Below are 19,612 nucleotides of genomic sequence, written 5' to 3' on the forward strand. Positions count from 1 at the left end.
TTCGATTGTCTTCTGTAATGTACAGTAGAAGTTCTTTCTATGTATGATCCTAGTTTCATCGAGCTGTGTTACTTGGTAGTGACACGTGATGCGAACGTTAGTAGTGTGAGTACATATTATGTTAACCGCACGTGCATATGCGTTAAATATTTATTCAACAATACTCTCGTACTGGAATTCTGTAGCTCTACGTAAACTATAAAATGAAAATGAAGACATCTAAGTAACTGAATAATTGTTAAGATATCAGGTTAAGATTTTCGATTTACGGTTTAATCGTGGCAGTGACGTAGAAGAAGAGTGCTACTCGTGCATGTGTGTTCCCAGTTAAAAGAGTCAGTTTTAAAAAATTCAAAGAAAATAACCTAGAACAGCGTTGTTAATAATCAAACAGCACTAAGCTATTTCTTTAAAGTCATAATAATTTGTTTCATTCATTCACATGGCATTTGTGAATCTTCACATAAAAACGTTCGAAGTAATGGCATTTCTGGCTCCAGTTGCACGTTAGAAACCGCGGAATTTGGCACCCTGGACAAAGCTTGTTAACATTGTCAAAACAATAACGTATTCTAGCAGCCTCTTAGTGAGTACGCTGTTCAGTACTCCGGGCTCGGGCACTGGGTGACTGCAGGGGGTCCAGAGCGAACGACAAACACTCTAACGTTCAAAAGCTGCTCTTTCAGAAGGCCATGGCTGCTTACTATCAGAATTTTGTTCCTAATTTTCGTATGGGATCGGTTGAGGGGGCTGATGTTTTACAAGTGCCCTTTTTTTATTCTTAAAACACGAGTCGTAATTGAATATGTTCCCTTGTCAGGGTTTTGTTAAGTTATTCCAGAGGTGGCATGTTTGACGTGTATTACGAGCAGTAGAACTTCGTTGATTGCATAACTACTAGGTCTCACCCCAGGTGTCGAGCTTTATCCTCGTAGAATGTCACTGCTACGCTTCTGTGCGCCACCGGACGACCCCGCCGTCGGTGCCGCCAGGATTGGGCGTCGCAGCCGAAAGCCGCTCGTGTCGGACTCGGGCGCCTCCGCTCGAGCGCGCGGGGTGGGGGAAGGCGCGCACGCTTCCGGAGGCAGCGGCGTTCTGCCGGCTAGTAGCCGCCGCGACCGCCGCGCCGACCTCGACACACAGCGCCTGCAGATGCCGTGGCGGCCCGCAGCACCTCCAGCCGGTAAGACAAACTACTGCCACCGGACCTTCTTCGCTCGTACCAGTGCTCTCTGGCGTGATAGCGGGTAACCTCGTGGATGAGGCCCCAACACCTGCTGTTCAGCTGCCGCCTTCTTTCAAAGGTGCGTTTGCGGCTGTGGAAATGGAGCTATGAAACAATGAAGTTCTATACGTTAACATCCTACAATTTCGTAACGTCACAGGTGCAAGCACTATTTTTTGAGAACAGTGTTTGCAGAAGGATTTCGCGATCCACAAACGCAACTACAAACGAGATTTTACTTTTTAACTGATTTGTTACATTCTCGTTGGAAATTAGCCCTTTGTTAACTCGAAAACAAATTCAGTTCCTTCTAATGAACGTTTGTATCCACATCCATACTCCGCACATTCAGCAAATGGGATGTCTACTACCACGACCTCTTCCTCTATTTCCTGTTTCATTAGCACAAGGTGCATGGGAAACATGATTGTCTGCAAAAATTCCTATGACTCATAATTTCTAGTGATCATTTAGAGAGACGTATCAGGACGAAGTAATATGTTTCCTGAGACTTCTTGAAACATTGTCTCTCATCATCTCAAAAGTAAACCTCTCCGAGATGCACAACGCCTCTCCTGTAGCGGTGTAGCCTTGTGACATTTGTCCTTGGTACCCCTTCTACACGTAATTTACTACAGAGGATGATTCCGTGATGATGTTACAAGGTTTATTGGATGCTAAGGCTAGATGCACCTATTTGAGGGAAGGGCCAAGGCCCTGAAGCGACCGATTCAGAAATTATAAGCGGGAATCATTCTGATACCTCTGACAAAGGACTTCTTCTACCGCTATCGCTTTTCTTCCAAGAAAAAAATTGACTAGCCAACATGGCCTCTAAAATTCACACGTTAAGAACTCTGAGCACTTGCACACTGGATGTTTCACAGTTAACAATAGTGATCAGGTGCTCATAGTTCTTAAGATATGCACTTTAGAGCTCATATTTGTTGGAAACGTTTTTGTTGTTTTGATCTATACTACCACCTCAAAATACGGATACCAAACAACTTGCAGTAGAGGAGGTCCACTATCACAGGTATCAGAAAGATTTTCACTTATAACTTTCGATTTGGTCGTTTCCGGACCACAGTTCCTTACCTCACATTTGTACATTTACCATCGATGAAAGTTTGCAACATCATCACAGAACAATCCTGTACATCTAAGATCCTAGTTATCCTTTCCCTTAACATTCAGTCTATCACCATATCTAACATGCTTTCACTCTACTACTCTAGTAACTTACCGTTGCCCCCAGCTAAATGTGCAGCAATTTTTCATCTTTCCTACCCTAGCTTTCCTCCTTACAACCATGTATGATATTAGCTCCTTTGTGTCTCCATTAGCGCAGCCCTTCATTAAGTAGTAAGTGTAGTGTTACTGCAAATTGCTTTCAAGATACTCCTGACATTCACAGTTGTGCTGTGCTAAACATGAAGCAATGCCTTGGATTTCGTTTGCATTGAATCTATACTCAGCAGTAATAGCCGAAGAATGGAACAAAAAATCGCTAAACTCATTAAAGAGCAACGTAGCTCTCTTTCAACTGGGACATGGCAAACGCTAAACAAAGCATATTGGTCCAACAGACAAATTGTCATTTTGTAAGTTTGTGTGAGAGACTGTCCCTTGGCTTTGAAACTTTAAATCAGTTACAGAGCAAGTAAAATTCATTTCTCCTATAACACTCGTCAGTGTTACTTTATGAGATGAAATGGAGCACAAATTAGCTGGATGTGTACTTACAGCCTATGCAATTTGAATAGACAACTTTAATGACATAATTGTTACATTATCTCACCAATAAGGTCATCTTAGAAAAATGTTAGTTTTGATTAATTGATATGAATATGTCAAATAGTCTTAGGCAATGGTTGTGAGATCTTCGTGACATTTATCAGTGTTTATATATCGAATAGACTAAAATGGAAACTATATGTGGGCTAAACAAGAGTCATTATACTATCATAGAAAACAAGCTATTCATGTTTCGATACAGATCTGCTAATGTAATGTGAGATTCTTCATTCAGATTACAATAATGTGAAGTTTGGCTTGTTCTTTAATTGTTTGCAATACAGTCATAGGTTACTTTGTTTTCTGTTGGTGCTATTCGTACCTAGGATGTGAAGCTAGTTACAAATACGTCTTGGTCACAGGTACTGTATAAATATCTAACATCAATACGGAAATCACGTGTCCGCTATCCGCTATTTGTTGTACAGTTAACTTGCATCTCTTCCAGCAGCACTGGAGAAAGATTGAGCTTTAACAAAAGCAGATGATGTTTCCTCCAAGATTTTCTGTTGATATGAAACTTACGAGTTCTGCACTCAATTTTAATCATTTAGCCATGATTCTCCTTTACTTAACTTGCTTTAAGCCAGTTTATGGAAAAGTTAGATAAAGTCCTCCTCTGAATTATACTTTCAAGATGTGTAAGGAATAGTTAGAAGAAGTATCTCTACTGTTTTACGGCGTTAGCAGTGTTGGTATGTTACATAGCACATTACATTGATCTACACGCTAATAACTTATCAGTGTGCCTTGTTTGAAAAATATTGTTTATCTACTTCAATTATCGGTGAGTTAGTAAGTCTAGTGCGAGATAGAAATTAACATTCTTGTGTGTTAAATGTACTGTAAATGTGGAATCCGTTTCATGCGATTTACCTATTTCTTCTCTACTACCTTTACTTTAGGTATTCATTTACCTTAATCATTTCTTGTTATTTCTTTGTGTCTACATTACTTTTCTACTTTTTTCTCAATACCTGTATGGTTTTATTCGCAAGATATTCTCTCATCTATTGCAGTTACCGCCTGATCCACACGACGAAGAGAAACGTTTTAGTTTTGCCAATTTCATGATAGAATATTTTTTCTACGTAATCTTTTAAAATTGATGTGCATTCCCTGTTAATGTACATGGATCAGACAAGTATATTTACAGTATCCGCTTATTTCTTGAATAGTGTTCCATACTAGAAGGATTTTTAGTTGTTTATGCTGTGTTAATATTGTAGGTTTATTCCATTCTACGTTTTTGGCAAAATGATATTACTTACGTGAATGGACTTCAACCTTGAAACAGTTATTAAAAAACTCTTTATGTGCATTACAATGTTAGAAATTATTACATGAATACTAAAAAACTACACTGTTATGATGGGAATCAGGATCAGATCAGCAGTACTTAAGTACTGTGCAAGACCGGTTTAAAGACACAAACCGCCGCTCTAACAGGTGTGGCGCTTCTAGCGCACCTCTCAAGGAGCACCAGAAGCGCAACAACTGTAAGATATCTCTACAGGACAATCCGCAATTAGTGTAAGATTTGTGTACAGTGCGTATCACAGTTAGTAGCGAAGACAGACACGGTTGAAAGTGCATGGGGGAAAGGTGAGAGGACAGACGCCAATGATGAGTCCCATGTTGTCTGAAATCTTGTCCAATCGGCCCTGATAGAGTGTCAAATTGTAGCTTTTATTTAACTTTTACAGCAACTTTCAAATCAAGACTTAATGTGATGAACATAATTTACATTCTAAACTCAAATTTATTTGATGAGGTTATCTTCCATTAAGACCGTGGGTGCAATCAGCGACTGTGATGTGATTTATAAATTATAGAGTTCAGCAATCAGTCGACCTATTTTTTTTTTTTTTTTTGCAGGTTTTCTTTGGCAAATTCAGATTTCGGCTAGTGCCTAGCCATTATCGGTGCACTATTTTCTAGCCTCAATAAATGTCATTTCTCTGTTGTTCTGGCGTCAGTAACTGTGAAGTGTTCTTATTCTAGAGCATATGTTTGGATTCCTGTTTTGTATTTGTTGTATTCTCAAGTATTTATGGCAAATGCTTTTACTAACGTCATAATATTCACTGATGTTATGTCCTTTCTTGTTTATTCTTGGAACGGTTTCCTTATCATTACATTTTTTTCCATTTACAAATACACTCAGTGAAAACAACTAATCAGAAAATTGCGAAGCCATTGTGAAATATATATACATGTATATTCCAATGCTCTCTCTGTGACTGATGCCTGAACAACAGGGAACTGACATCTATTGAGAGTAGGAAATAGTGCATTGATAACGGCTAGGCACTAGCCGAAATCTGGATTTGCCAAATAAAACCTGCAAATAATAGACGACTGATTGCTGCGCTCTATAATTTATAAATCAAATTTATTTATTAACTTTTGAGGTTTATAAACATGTTTCAATCTCTTGATTTCCAGAATATATTTACCTTTTCCCTTATTCAAACTTCGTTATTCACATTACTGTAACTGACACACATACATGTTTCTCTCTAGTATTCACAGTGCTAAAGAGAAGTATGTTAATTATATAGAGTGTTCTTATTCTAGAGCAAATGTATTCTCCTAACATGATAGTCTATGCCATTATGCAACATCTTATGGTTATTATTTTAGAAATGTCTTACATTATGCACCAAAATGTGACTTTTTTCCATATTCTGTTAGATGTATTCTTTTCATTTTATTACATTAAATATAAGTGCAACTGGTCAAGTCTCCATTTTTGCCTGACTTTACATTTACTATGAAAGCTATAAAAATCTATAATTCTATTTGCCACTAATGTAATTTATTACTTCTGCAAAACATCCAGAAAATTACTCAGATTTTTGTTTCTCATATCTATTACCAGTTAGTTCGTTTCTTCCTGTTGAATAAAAAGTTTTCTTCCCTTTATTAAGGTTTATCTTCCTGTTGTCTTGCCAGCAAATTCTTTTCTGTCTCCTCATATTTCTGTACTTTCGTGTATATTTGTCTTCACTTAAAGCATATATATCTGAAGCATATGTTTGATTCCCTGTTTTGTATTTGTTCTGTTCTTAAGTGTTTAAGGTAAATACTTTTACTACTGGCATAATATTCACTGATGTTATGTCCTTTCTTGTTTATTCTTGGATAGGTTTCCCTACCATTACATTTTTTTCCCTTTACACATATACTTAGTAAAAACAACTACTCAGAAAATTGTGAAGCCATTGTGATATATATATATATATATATATATATATATATATATATATATATATATATATATATAATAATGCTGTCTCTTCTGATACACACATATTGATCATAATCAGTTTCCCTGTATCTGTTATAAAGTTGGTGCTGATAGAATTGACATCACTTGTCCCAATGCAAAAATCACCATATATATATATATATATATGTTTTTCACAGTTGGTTATATTCAATTCAGTTATTCTTTGATTCTCACCCAAATAATTTACGTTTAGTACCTACAAACATTTTTGTATTAGTGATTAAAATAATGTATTCTTCCCTCTGTTAAAATAATGGTTTCCACAGCCATTATTTTGTACATCTCATTTACAGTGTACTGACGATAGTCTTTTTTCTCAAGTAATAAGTGTTGTTGCATTTAACAATAAATCCAATATGTGAGTCTCTCAGTGAAATTTAACATTCCCTGGCAACATTCACATAACTGGAAAGCGTAATCCTCGTAATAAGACTGTCTTTGAGCCAAGATCATCCGTCAATGGAAATTTATCCACTGGATGTGATTGCAGAAGTATCCTCGGTTGGCCAACAAGATCCTCTTTGCAACTCGAGCTGTCGAAAACACTGTTAAATAAGTTTATGATAAAAGGAGCTAACCGAGCTGAGTATATATCTGGAGAGACGATCGGAAGTGTAACTACGTAAATGAAAACAGGTATGCCATCACCCCCATGGTGGGCGTATATTGATATAGCCCAGGAAGACTTACTCTTCAAACCTGTATTTGCAACACCCAAAGAATTAATGAATTCCACGTAGTTTTGTCTGAAATCTAGGAACCAGGTCGCTCTGTAGACTCATACAGGTGCAAATACAAACCAGGGTCATAATCGATATTATCAAACGTTGGCTGAGATGAGCGCGTGGTGGTAGGTACTGATCTCGGAAACATGAAACTTTGGTTTTACAGTATATTTTGTCCAAAAGCCAACCAGTTTATTTGTTTCATGTTTCAGTTTATTTGTTTCATGTTCCTTGCACCTTACAGCTGAGTGAGGCTTCAAAGTAGTGAGTTATCGTATCCATGGTTTTGACATGCTATCGTCTCTGTGGATGCCTGTGCGCTTTTCAAGCCTTGTTCACACGAATGTCTATTATCATACACAATGTAATGAAAACTGTTGGTGTCGATAATAGCTACTACATCAAGTAATTCATTTCACAACTGAGTCTGAATGTATCCCAGTTCTATGCCAACATCAGTGCCAATATAATCTACTTAATATGCTCAGAGTTATTTATTTTCCGTTCTTCACTTGTTTCTACACCAGTTCTAAGTACTCAATTTGCAAGAAGTTCCTTATTCCATTTTCCATCCTCCAGGGACTGCAGTTTCAGCATACTCCTGTGTTTCGTTCTGGAAAAGAAAAACCTTGTAGTGCGATTGCACCGTTATGTATGGCCATATATATACTACCCCTTAAACATAAGTCGTCGTTTAATGTTGTTAGCTAAAACCTCGAAAAATACTTGATCGATTTGCTTCAAACTTTTAAACTGCAGCGAACATTCGGACATAAGTAAGCGGAATATATTTGTGATATTTAAACAGGTAACAGTTTACTAAAAGAACTCGAAATTTTCTTGAGCTCATTTACGTCATATTTTATGTGATACTCAAATCAGCATTAATGGGCATCTTTATATATTTTGATATTGGCAATATACGGGACGTCCCACATAAAACAGGTACACTTCTCGCTTTAGATACAACTAACTAAAAAAATAGATAATAATAACCTTAAACAACAGGTAGTAGCCTGTTTACAAAAGATGTTCGAAGTATCGGTCAGTGAGACGTACAGGTTTTTATGTGAGACAACTGCGTAAATACATACGTATTATGTAAAGGGGAAACGTTTTACCAAAAATCTCAAAAAATTCTTCACCGATTTTCTTCAAATTTTTATACGATATGCTATACAAACACTTTAATCACGGCAGCAGGGCATTCAAATACTTGAAAAAATAGTTTTTTCTATAAATACGACTTCTCATTACGCACATTGTTAAACAAAAGTTGTATACACGATAATGAGCTGTATTGTGTTCTTCCTGGCAGTCGGGTTTCACAGAAAACAGGAAAATTGTATTTATGGTTCAAATGGCTCTGAGCACTGCGGGACTTAACTACTGAGGTCATCAGTCCCCTAGAATTTAGAACTACTTAAACCTAACTAACCTAAGGACATCACAAACATCCATGCCCGAGGCAGGATTCGTACCTGGGACCGTTGTGGTCACTCGGTTCCAGACTGTAGCGTCTAGAACCTCTCGGCCACCCCGGCTGGCTTGTATTTATGGTTTATCGATTTATAATTAGAATACTATTACGGATTCCGAATTTGCAGCAAAGGTAAACAAATCTCAAGGTTAAGGAGAGGGGTGGAGATGGAGAGAGGGAGGCGAGAAATGGACGTAAGCAGGGGGAAGAAGGAGACGAACAGATGCAGGAGGCAGGAGCAGGAGGAGATGACTAGATAGGTGGAGGAGCCGACTGACAGAGAGAGGAGAGCAGGTCATGTATGGTGAGAGAGGAGGAGGAAGACATGGACAAAGAACAAAGAGAGGAAACAGGAGAAGGGCTAGAACAGGGCGGATGAGGGGGCTGGGGGAGGGGGTGGGGGAGGAGAAAGAGATTAACACTTACAACAAATTTCCATACATATCTGGCAATTTAGAAGCATTGCTGAATTCGAAAATTCAACATATTAACGAGTTCAACCACCGTCTTGACAGTAAGGATCAAAACGTATGTACTGCACATCACGATGACGTGATACAGATCAGTGCCCTGATGAATCGAAATATACTCTGTCAGGGCACGGAGTAAAAGATATCGGAGAAACCGTTGGAAGATAACAGCTGGAGACCAAATGAGCTAATATCCAGAGTTAAATGTACTTGAAACTGGAACTTACATCCAGTAACTCACATACTGCCTGCTATAGTTTGTACTTTACTTTTCTAGTGACTGTAAGAGCTTTGCTACAGGGTGTGGGAAGACAGTAAAAGCTGTCAGCCAGCCAGAGACAGAGAGAAAGAAAGAGAGAGACGAAAGAGAGAGAGAGAGAGGGACAAATGGGAGAGAGAGAGAGAGAGAGAGAGAGAGAGAGAGACAGCACTGTTGGGAATGGCATGGTAGTTGAGTCGGGGAGGGGGAGTGGAAAGGAGGTGCGTATTGCCTAGGGCCCTGTAGGAGAAATTTTGTCTCTTAACGATTACACGGTAGTGTTTCTTGGGTACCTCGAACATGGAAACTCGACAGTCTAAAATTAATATTAATATTTCGGACTCTTATTTGTAAAATATTAATTCCACATTTCAGTTCTCTCAACTATAGGTGAGACGTTGTAATTGTCGCTCTGGTATATCGTTTTCCTACAGGTCGTGTTACACAAAAGCGAAACATGCATCATATAAAGCTGAGTGTTAATTTAATTATTTAATGTAACGTTTATGAGATATTGTTGTTTGAGTTGTTACTGTATGAGATACAGTTGTATGTTTGTATAAACGTATACTCCACATAGCGTTATTTTGATGCGAAAGCTTTCCGAAGGTAATGGGCAAACTATTTCGCAACGCAAGAAGAGCAGTAATACCTGACAAAAACAAAAACTAACAGAGCTCGTATCAAAACAGTATTACTGTTGTCCAGCATCCACAGTGTCCCGCACACTCGTGCATCTGCACCAATACCTATACCACGCAAGCAACTTTACGGTGTACCGCAGACGGAACTTCAAGGTCCTCTACCTGTTTCTCCTTCCCCAGCCCCATTCGCGTATGGTATGTAGTAAGAATGAGTGTCGCTTAGGCTGTATTACGTACATTAACTGTTGACGAAGTCTGTCATTAATGATGTCAGCCGCGTGGAGTAGCCGCGAGGTCTGGGCGCATTGCCATGGTTAGCACGACTCCTCCGTCGGATGTTCGATTTCTCCCTCGGGCATGGGTGTGTTGTCCTTAACGTAAGTTAGTTTATTAATTCGGTAAGTAAGGAAATGGACTGTGTTGCTTTATTTCATGCTGTGGAATTGCTCTCTTCACTACCACCGAATTCCTCACTGCCTCCACTCCCTACCCTTCTGCGCACCAATAGGACGAGTTACAGCCCTCAAGTACATCTCCAGTCCTGCTTCCGAATAAATACGCTGATCTGTTCTGAATTCAAACTTTTACAGACGATAACTGGGTTATGCATACCGAGGCGCTCTGTTATTATACTTTCAGTCACACTCTTCAACATTAGAGGGTGTTTTTGTTATCATTCCCTCACTATTGTTACAGTCGTGAACACTGGAGGTATATTTGGTTCACCATTACTTTTGTAATAAACAGTTCCTTCGTATGCCAGAAACGTACCATTAATCAGTCACACCGAAAAAAATCTGTGAGACCACTCTTCTTCATAACGGAAATTATTTGAGATTATAATACGATAACCATTGAATTACTCTTTTGTTTCTGTTTTATCGTCAACAACGTAAAATCATTATATCTTTTGGAAGGAGAAAGTTCTAAAATCGTGCCTACGTCAATTTGTTGAAGTCGTTTGGCTTGTATTAATCCACTATGAAAAAGCGCAATAGCTTGGCGTTGTACATACTGGCAGACATTAAATCTGACTCGCAAAGGCTAACAACTAATTTGTTCAAAAATTTGCCAGTGTAACCGACCCTCAGTTACAAAATTAATCCGAACTCACCTTTAATTGTTCACATATCCCTGTTTTACTTAGCAGTTTTATCAGTACGTTACTTTATGTTAGGTGCCAATCCGCTGAATTCATTATTTGTTTAGTTCCTTTCATTCCATAAGCTTTGAACTACCTCCCACATTCTCTTAAGAGTCTTGAAAATGTTTGTTTTGATTCTTTAGCTAATGATCATTACATATCCTTGCTGGTAATTGTCGTGTAATACTGCTTCATGTTTTTGAAGTTAGCTAGCTACAACTGCCCGTTAGTAGAAAAAGTTTCGAGATTGGGTTAATAAAAATAGAGAAAAGTTAAGATGGTTGTTTTAATGGTTTTTTCGTTCTATATAGACTCTCCCTCACTCGGGTAGAACTCGCAGTACGTTAATAGAACCATGTGAAACAGCTTGGCACTGAGAAAAATTTGATATATTTGTATTTTGTTCGTCTCATTTGCATGAACATATATTTTATTGCTGCACTGGTTAACGGTTTCGAGCTGATTCGCCCATTCTAAAACCACACACCTAAAATAACAAATTAAATATCTTACAGAAAATATTTACAGACAGTATGCATGACTGTTTTGCAGATGCTTCATGATTACAGACATACCTTGTTATTAACCGCAACTAGTTGCACAATATGGTACCAATACGTACGAACTGCTTATCACACAAGGAAGTCAGACTGTGAGCAACAAATACGCGCATTGATGGTTCAAAATGGCTCTGAGCACTATGCGACTTACTTCTGAGGTCATCAGTCGCCTAGAACTTAGAACTAATTAAACCTAACTAATCTAAGGACATCACACACACATCCATGCCCGAGGCAGGATTCGAACCTGCTACCGTAGCGGTCACGCGGTTCCAGACTGAAGCGCCTTTAACCGCACGGCCACACCGGCCGGCTACGCTCATTGATATGACAGCCTGTGTCTAATGTTTCACTTCAACGACACAAGCTAAATGACAAATATGATGTTTAGAAGTCACCAGACACCTCGGTAGGTGTCTCTCACATACATATGTGAATACGCGTATGGGTGCCTGTTAGTTTTCTATGGCGCTGCTGAACCGACTGTCATTTATTTATAATGTTTATATGTCATAGGAAATTCCTGTTTTACATTACAAGAAATTTTTATAAAAACGTTACCTAACATCTAAATTAAACACGCAAATCCAGGAGTGGACGATTGCCCCGCCGTCTCGTAATAAACCCTGTGTTGACATTGCAAGGTAAAACATTGTCAACCTATCCCTTGGAATAATAATACAATATCATAGGTTATGACATGACACGCAGTAAGTCAATGCTAAACTATAAAAGTCCTTTTATTCTTATACATTATTCACATACTGTGCCAATGAATAAAATAAAATAAGGTGAATGATATAAAAGGTTTTGTCTTTTCTATTTACATTATATATGTAACCTTCGGTAACCAATTCCAGTTATGCAAGGAATAAACAATACACAACATTACATTGACCACCACCGGGCACAAACACAATCCATGGTTCGAAGGCCGCAGTCAAACCCAAAGGCTTATTTTTACATTGATAGTACACGCGTAAAATCGTAGGTAAAAGTATTAGGTAAAATTGACATTAATACATCATATCATGCGGCTTGTATTACAGAACAAGCATTACAAATATCCTTCATAATATGAAATTTATGAAATGATGCAGTAAACAAGGAAAGTCTTTCGAAGACATTAAAGAATGCTCGTTTTCAGTAATTTTTTTTTCCTTCTGGTGAACACCAGGTTCGACTCTGCCTTCTAACATTAAAGACCATAAATGAAAATCACTTGGGGACTAACCCATAACAACTGAATTCTGTTTCGTACATTCAAAACATTTTGTAATTCTTTTTCACATAATCTTAACGAAACGAGTATCAATAAAATATGTACATAGGTTCTCAGCAGCTCTGTACGCTAATGAATAACACTTTTATGTCGGAAATTTGTATTGGTTATTATAATATCGATAGTAGAACAGTTTTTTAAGGCTGATTTTATTATGTTGGGTACCAAGTTTCTGAATGGCCTATTTTGTTTTGAAGATGGTTTACGTGTGTTCTAATATGAATATTCGTGGTTACTTCGTTGAAGAAATTTTTCGTCTCATTGGTACATCATTATATGTTTAGACATTGTTTTATACTTCAACTTCAATATTAAAACATCGTTAGTATCATTTGTGATTTCTTTGTCAAATATTTTCTCTTGTTTGAACGCTCCGAAATTGTCATTTGGCGACAACGGCACATAAATTACCAGGAAAACGTTGTCTTGTCAGTTTCCTACGTAGAAACTGCCACTGACATCCGGATGAAACCAATCTATTACTATGAGTTGTTGGCCAATTAACGTGAAAGTAGTCATGATTTCGGACTGCCTGTGTACTAAACTGGAGCCTTTCAGCAAATGAAACTCAGCTGTGCTATGAGTGCGTTGGTAACTGTCAGCCTATTAGTTATTATAGCTGTGTGTATGGTGAAGGTAAAACCATTAATATTGCCTAGAGTGGTGATTATACTGTTACAAGTTTGCGAAAAATTAATTAGTGCTCTGGATACGGACAGATCTTCGTACAGTGTTGTCTTGCAGGGACTACTGTGATGACCCAAACTCATGCCTGTCTGTTGCAGTTCTTTGTAAGAAGTGTAAACAGCTTGAATCTACCTATCACCGTATAACTGTCCATATATTGTCTCATGGAGAGCAAATATACTTGTTTCAGATGTCCTATGGCAAGATGCTGTTGGTAAGCTGGGATAAACACGAGACCGTGGTGCTGTCGCACCTGTTCCGCTACTTCTCTGGAGAGGCCTTCGTGGACGTGACGGTGTGGTGTCCCGGACGCCGCTTCAAGGCACATCGAGTCATACTGTCTGCCTGCAGTGCCTACCTAGAGGTGAGCCACCGTAACAAACTCGAAGAGGCTCCATTACGTGGACGTGTGTACAACCACAGACAGCCCTTAAAACATTCGTCTCCGTATTGGGGTGACACCTGAGGACTGTAAAACGTCATTTCGTATTATACTTGTCAGCTCATAATTGTTTCCAGAGAACATGAAGGCCATATTCCGTACTGTACAGTTGATGGCGTCGCACACAATGTTTTATTCGGTAAAATCTAGAATTTAACAGGAAGCGGCAGTGATTCTGGGAGCGTCAAATTACTCAGGGAAGTTACAAAATTCAGCTTTTGTTGAATAGGAAATTGTTACCTTGTTTTTGAACTTTAATAGCTTTTACACTCTGTTCATCACTGACAAATTGTTTGATACACGTAATCTACCTCTCAAATAACTCCTTAATGAACGTCGTTATGACGAAGGTAAGTTTTTTTAAATTGATAGCATATCTCGATCACACAAATCATCAACAGGTACTCCAATTTCTTCAAGACCGAATTAAATGATTACTGGCTGTGGGGCACATAATATTTCTTCAAATAACTTTGTCTGGTTATGTCCACATTTGTTTCATTTTGCCTTATTAGCTGCATATAATTTTGTTTTATAAAATTGTCTGTTAGGACGCCACACTCATACAGTTGTACCATACAGACAGGTTGCAATCAATCGTTCGCAAGTCCCCTACGACTGCTTGCCAGAAAGAGAAAATTAGTAAAACCGTAATTACGTAATTATGGTGCTCTGAGATACACAGCAGCTCGTCAGAGAACGGATCGATAGCATCATTTACTCTGTTGCTGTTCTTGAGATATAAAGATCAAGATCCCCGTCCCCATCTGTAACGTATGTCGTTGAATCGCCAGCTACCATGAACGCAGAATTTCCGCTGCTTCGCCACAATAACTTTACTAAATCACAGTACGCATCATTTTGAATAGGGGAAGTGCACATTGAGGACTAATACACTCTCCAAACGTGAGTGGAGTAGTTACAGTTACTAGTTACTAGAAATACTCAATGCACTCACGAGTTACCGCTACCACCCATTTTGCAAATTTGAACTTCCACTAAACACTGAATCGCACCAAAATTACTCCTCTGTCTACTGATTTCCCCCCCCCCCCCCCCCCCGCACCGAGCGAGGTGGTGCAGTGGTTAGACACTGGACTCGCATTCGGGAGGACGACGGTTCAATCCCGCGTCCGGCCATCCTGATTTAGGTTTTCCGTGATTTCCCTAAATCGCTCCAGGCAAATGCCGGGATGGTTCCTTTCAAAGGGCACGGCCGACTTCCTTCCCCGTCCTTCCCTAATCCGATGAGACCGATGGCCTCACTGTCTGGTCTCCTTCCCCGAAAACAACCAACCAACCCCCCCCCCCGCCCCCCCCCCCACGTTACCCCAGTCCCCCACTAATATCAAAGCTGATAATCGCCACAATGGTCCGTCTGGGTGAAGTACTTTCGTAGTGGTACTAGAAGCAGCTCTGTTAATGGAAATGCTCTAGACGAGCAAATAAATGACAGTGAGGAACCGACGTGTTGATGTGAGTTACCTATCACATAGACACTTCCGGACAAGAAAGCTTGTCGCTCTTACACGGTAGCACTCGCCTCTGTCCTGGACAACCCTCATGTACTCGTGGCTGCAGGTCACCTGATCTAAATGTTCCTTCTCTTCGCTGTCTTTTGCACTTGCGTGGTGTCTCGAGAACGCCCATCTAGAACCACTGCTCTCTCGTAACGTGCCCATGGACTCAAGTCAAAGTATCGCCGCCAGGTTAGCCAAGCTATAGGGTGGTCGTAATTAAACTTTCACTGTTTGACCCAATATAGACAGAAAACTATTTGCCGTTTTGGTAATCAACAGGATAGGTCTGTGCGTTGCAGTACCTGCCGTTGGATGCCAATACTGGTACGGCGACTTAGGGCTCAAATGAGAGGATCGGTGTGCGTTACAGTTGCAGACAGTGAAATTGGGTCTGGACAAGGTCAGCAGGGCTTTACTCGAAAAGCTGTTTTATCAAAACAACAGCAATATTTCACTTGATACTTCCGGCCAAAAAGATCGTGGTTGATGTATAGAATTTCTCCTAACGTTTCGTCTCCGAGTGAAGGAGACATCTTCAGAGCTAGAGCAGAGACTGCAACTAGGTCTCAAACGAACGCCGAATTTATGGGCAGTGTAGAGGGCACCAAAGGAAATTACATGCGTCGGCTATGATATTACCTCTGGTAATGCCAACATTGTCGATTGAAAGTAAGAATGACGATTGATTGCATTCAGTACTCGATGATGGCATTAACAGAAATAATCCCACAGCCGACGACATGTGATGGTTCGTTGTGCTCTCTACATTGGCCATATACTGGGCGCTTCCTCGAGTCCTGGTTACAGCTGCCGCTTGACTTCTGAAGATGTCTAGTGCAGTCGGATAGGAAATGTTAGGAGAAAGTTATATTCATCGATCTAGGCTTATTAAGACGGAAGTTTCAAGCGAAGTTAGTACTGACCGTGAAAGCTCACGTTGCATGAACGGCAATATTGCTGCTGCTTTCCAGAGTTAAGGAATACTAAGGGGTCCTTTCTCCGCACAGGGGTTGAGGAACATGATGCGGAAGTTCGGGTTAGCGGGCGATTTGAAAATTGTTCCTGGGGTAGGCTGTAGGCGAGCTCCACCACATATTGATTTATATGTTACTGTTGCCATGGCTGACAATGAAGGACGTAAAGCGCGATTTTCAAGCAGTGAAAGAGCTGTGTCATGATACCTGAAAATTCCATGGTCCGCGTTGCTTTGCGCACCAGCATACTAATCTCCAGTGCTGTTCCAGGCTGTCGTGGATGCGCTTGGTCGTCAGATTGAGAGGCGTTTGTAACCTGGAACGTAAATTTGGTACGCAATTGGTAAATGTTACCCTCTTATGCGGAAATTTATTTCCCTTACGCATGTCGTTACAGATTGTTTCCTGAACTTTCGTTGTCCTAAGATCACTTGTTTCTCGTGAGGGCTCTCTCAAGTACAGAAGGTTTAATTGTAACCACCGTGAACGCAAATACGAACGTATCAGAATTTCGATAAGGATAGAAGCAGAAGTATTGTATTAAAACTCGTGAAAACGCCGGGCCTTGAATGCACGTCTCCCGTTTGCTTGGAGGCGGGCTAAGCGCTACACCACCGTGGCATTATGACTCAGATAGCTGCACGGACTTGCCTAGTCGAGTGCCCTCCATAACACTAACTTCAGTTCACACCTGCAGCCCATTTTCCCTTTTTTAAATTTTCAGCACTGCCGAGGCTCTCCGCTACTGGAATAGTACAACAGCTCTGTACGTAATGGGGAAATCCTGTCCGTAGCTCAAGCATAAGTGATCTATTGACATGATGGAATTATATTTTTTTGGATACATATGGGTCTCGCTTTATCCTCGATAAGGATAGAAGATGAAGTAATGAATCAAAATTCGTGCCGAGGCCAGGATGTGAGTTGATAGGGAGAGCACTGGACAACGATATGTGTCTGAACTGCAGTGCCAATGTGGTGTAGTGGTTATCACAGCTGCCTAGTAAGCAGGGGACATGGTTCAAATCTCTATATAGGCATAAAATGTAAATCATTATTTCTGCTTCTATCCTGAACGAAAATGAAGTTGAGAGTCGTATGTTCCCATGAACATATAATTCCATTATATCAAAGTATCAGATTTTGCTGCTTATTTACAGTAACAGCGTCTCACTGCAGATCGGTTGGCTGAGCGGAAGGCGAGTGTAGGTTCTAAATCACGTACACTATTACGTAACACGGTCCACAGAAACGAGAGGCGGTGATTCGGGACAATCCTTGACCTTGTGGTCCAGACGAAATATATAACGGTTCGACCCGTTTCGAATGATGCTGAGCGACTGCCGCGGCCAGACAAGCGGTAGCTCGGGGGCGGTGCGTGGCTGTGAGGTAAGGTGTACTGAGGTGAGGTGAAATGAGGTGAGGTGAGGGCCGGCCGTGTGTTACAGCGCGTGCTGCTGGAGCAGCCGAGCTGCGGCGGCGAACCGGTGACGGTGGTGTTGCACGGCGTCGAGGCCGAGGACATGCGCCGGCTGCTGGAGCTCATGTACCGCGGCCGCACGCACGTGCCGGCCGGCGAGCTGCCGCGCTTCCTCGACACGGCGGCGGCGCTGGGCGTGCGCCTCTTGCAGTCGGCCGCGCTGCGCGTGTGCGCTGCCGCTGACGGCGGCGCCGCCGCCGCCACCGACGCCGACGCCGAGGCGACGCCAAAGCCACAGGCCGACGCCAGCCCCGCCGCCCCGCAGACACCCCCTATCGGCGAGGCTACGCAGTCCGCGCCTCACAGCGACGACCTGCGCATGGTATGCTTTACTGGCCGCTGCCAGTCATTGCAAGTGCCATTGTTTACTCCCTCTCCTGCAGTGGGGTGCCAAATTATTAGAGAGCGTTTTTGTTTGGATGTTGGTATTCTGGTGGCTGGCTGTTCATTTGTCTGTAATTCACTGTTGATATTCAAGTCTACCACCCCATGAACCATGGACCTTGCAGTTGGTGGGGAGGCTTGCGTGCCTCAGCGATACAGATGGCCGTACCGTAGGTGCAACCACAACGGAGGGGTATCTGTTGAGAGGCCAGACAAACATGTGGTTCCTGAAGAGGGGCAGCAGCCTTTTCAGTAGTTGCAGGGGCAACAGTCTGGATGATTGACTGATCTGGCCTTGTAACATTAACCAAAATGGCCTAGCTGTGCTGGTACTGCGAACGGCTGAAAGCAAGGGGAAACTACAGCCGTAATTTTTCCCGAGGACATGCAGCTTTAATGTATGATTAAATGATGATGGCGTCCTCTTGGGTAAAATATTCCGGAGGTAAAATAGTCCTCCATTCGGATCTCCGGGCGAGGACTACTCAAGAGGACGTCGTTATCAGGAGAAAGAAAACTGGCATTCTACGGATCGGAGCGTGGAATGTCAGATCCCTTAATCGGGCAGGTAGATTAGAAAATTTAAAAAGGGAAATGGATAGGTTAAAGTTAGATATAGTGGGAATTAGTGAAGTTCGGTGGCAGGAGGAACAAGACTTTTGGTCAGGTGATTACAGGGTTATAAATACAAAATCAAATAGGGGTAATGCAGGAGTAGGTTTAATAATGAATAAAAAAATAGGAGTGCGGGTCAGCTACTACAAACACCATAGTGAACGCATTATTGTGGCCAAGATAGACACAAAGCCCATGCCTACTACAGTAGTACAAGTTTATATGCCAACTAGCTCTGCAGATGATGAAGAAATTGATGAAATGTATGACGAGATAAAAGAAATTATTCAGGTAGTGAAGGGAGATGAAAATTTAATAGTCATGGGTGACTGGAATTCGTCAGTAGGAATAGGGAGAGAAGAAATGAAAGAGGAAGCCGCCTTGTAGAATTTTGCACAGAGCATAACTTAATCATAGCTAACACTTGGTTCAAGAATCATAAAAGAAGTTTGTATACCTGGAAGAATCCTGGAGATACTAAAAGGTATCAGATAGATTACATAATGGTAAGACAGAGATTTAGGAACCAGGTTCAAAATTGTAAGACATTTCCAGGGGCAGATGTGGATTCTGACCACAATCTATTGGTTATGAACTGCAGATTGAAACTGAAGAAACTCCAAAAGGGC

At 40.8% G+C, this 19,612-nt stretch overlaps 1 protein-coding gene across 1 annotated transcript in view; it reads left to right on the top strand.

The window, feature by feature from the left end:
- The first annotated feature begins 1,192 nt into the window (after nucleotides 1-1,192).
- The window catches only part of LOC124798999 (zinc finger protein 628-like), a 38,702-nt gene continuing 20,282 nt past the window's right edge, over nucleotides 1,193-19,612 (top strand). Inside the window, exons 1-3 of the mRNA XM_047262535.1 lie at nucleotides 1,193-1,304; nucleotides 13,759-13,932; nucleotides 17,953-18,306. Coding sequence (XP_047118491.1) covers nucleotides 1,260-1,304; nucleotides 13,759-13,932; nucleotides 17,953-18,306 — 573 coding nt within the window. The 5' untranslated portion in view covers nucleotides 1,193-1,259. The remainder of the gene's footprint in view (nucleotides 1,305-13,758; nucleotides 13,933-17,952; nucleotides 18,307-19,612) is intronic.

The sequence above is a fragment of the Schistocerca piceifrons genome, chromosome 5, assembly GCF_021461385.2.
Source record: "Schistocerca piceifrons isolate TAMUIC-IGC-003096 chromosome 5, iqSchPice1.1, whole genome shotgun sequence".
Taxonomy (NCBI): Eukaryota; Metazoa; Arthropoda; class Insecta; order Orthoptera; family Acrididae; genus Schistocerca; species Schistocerca piceifrons.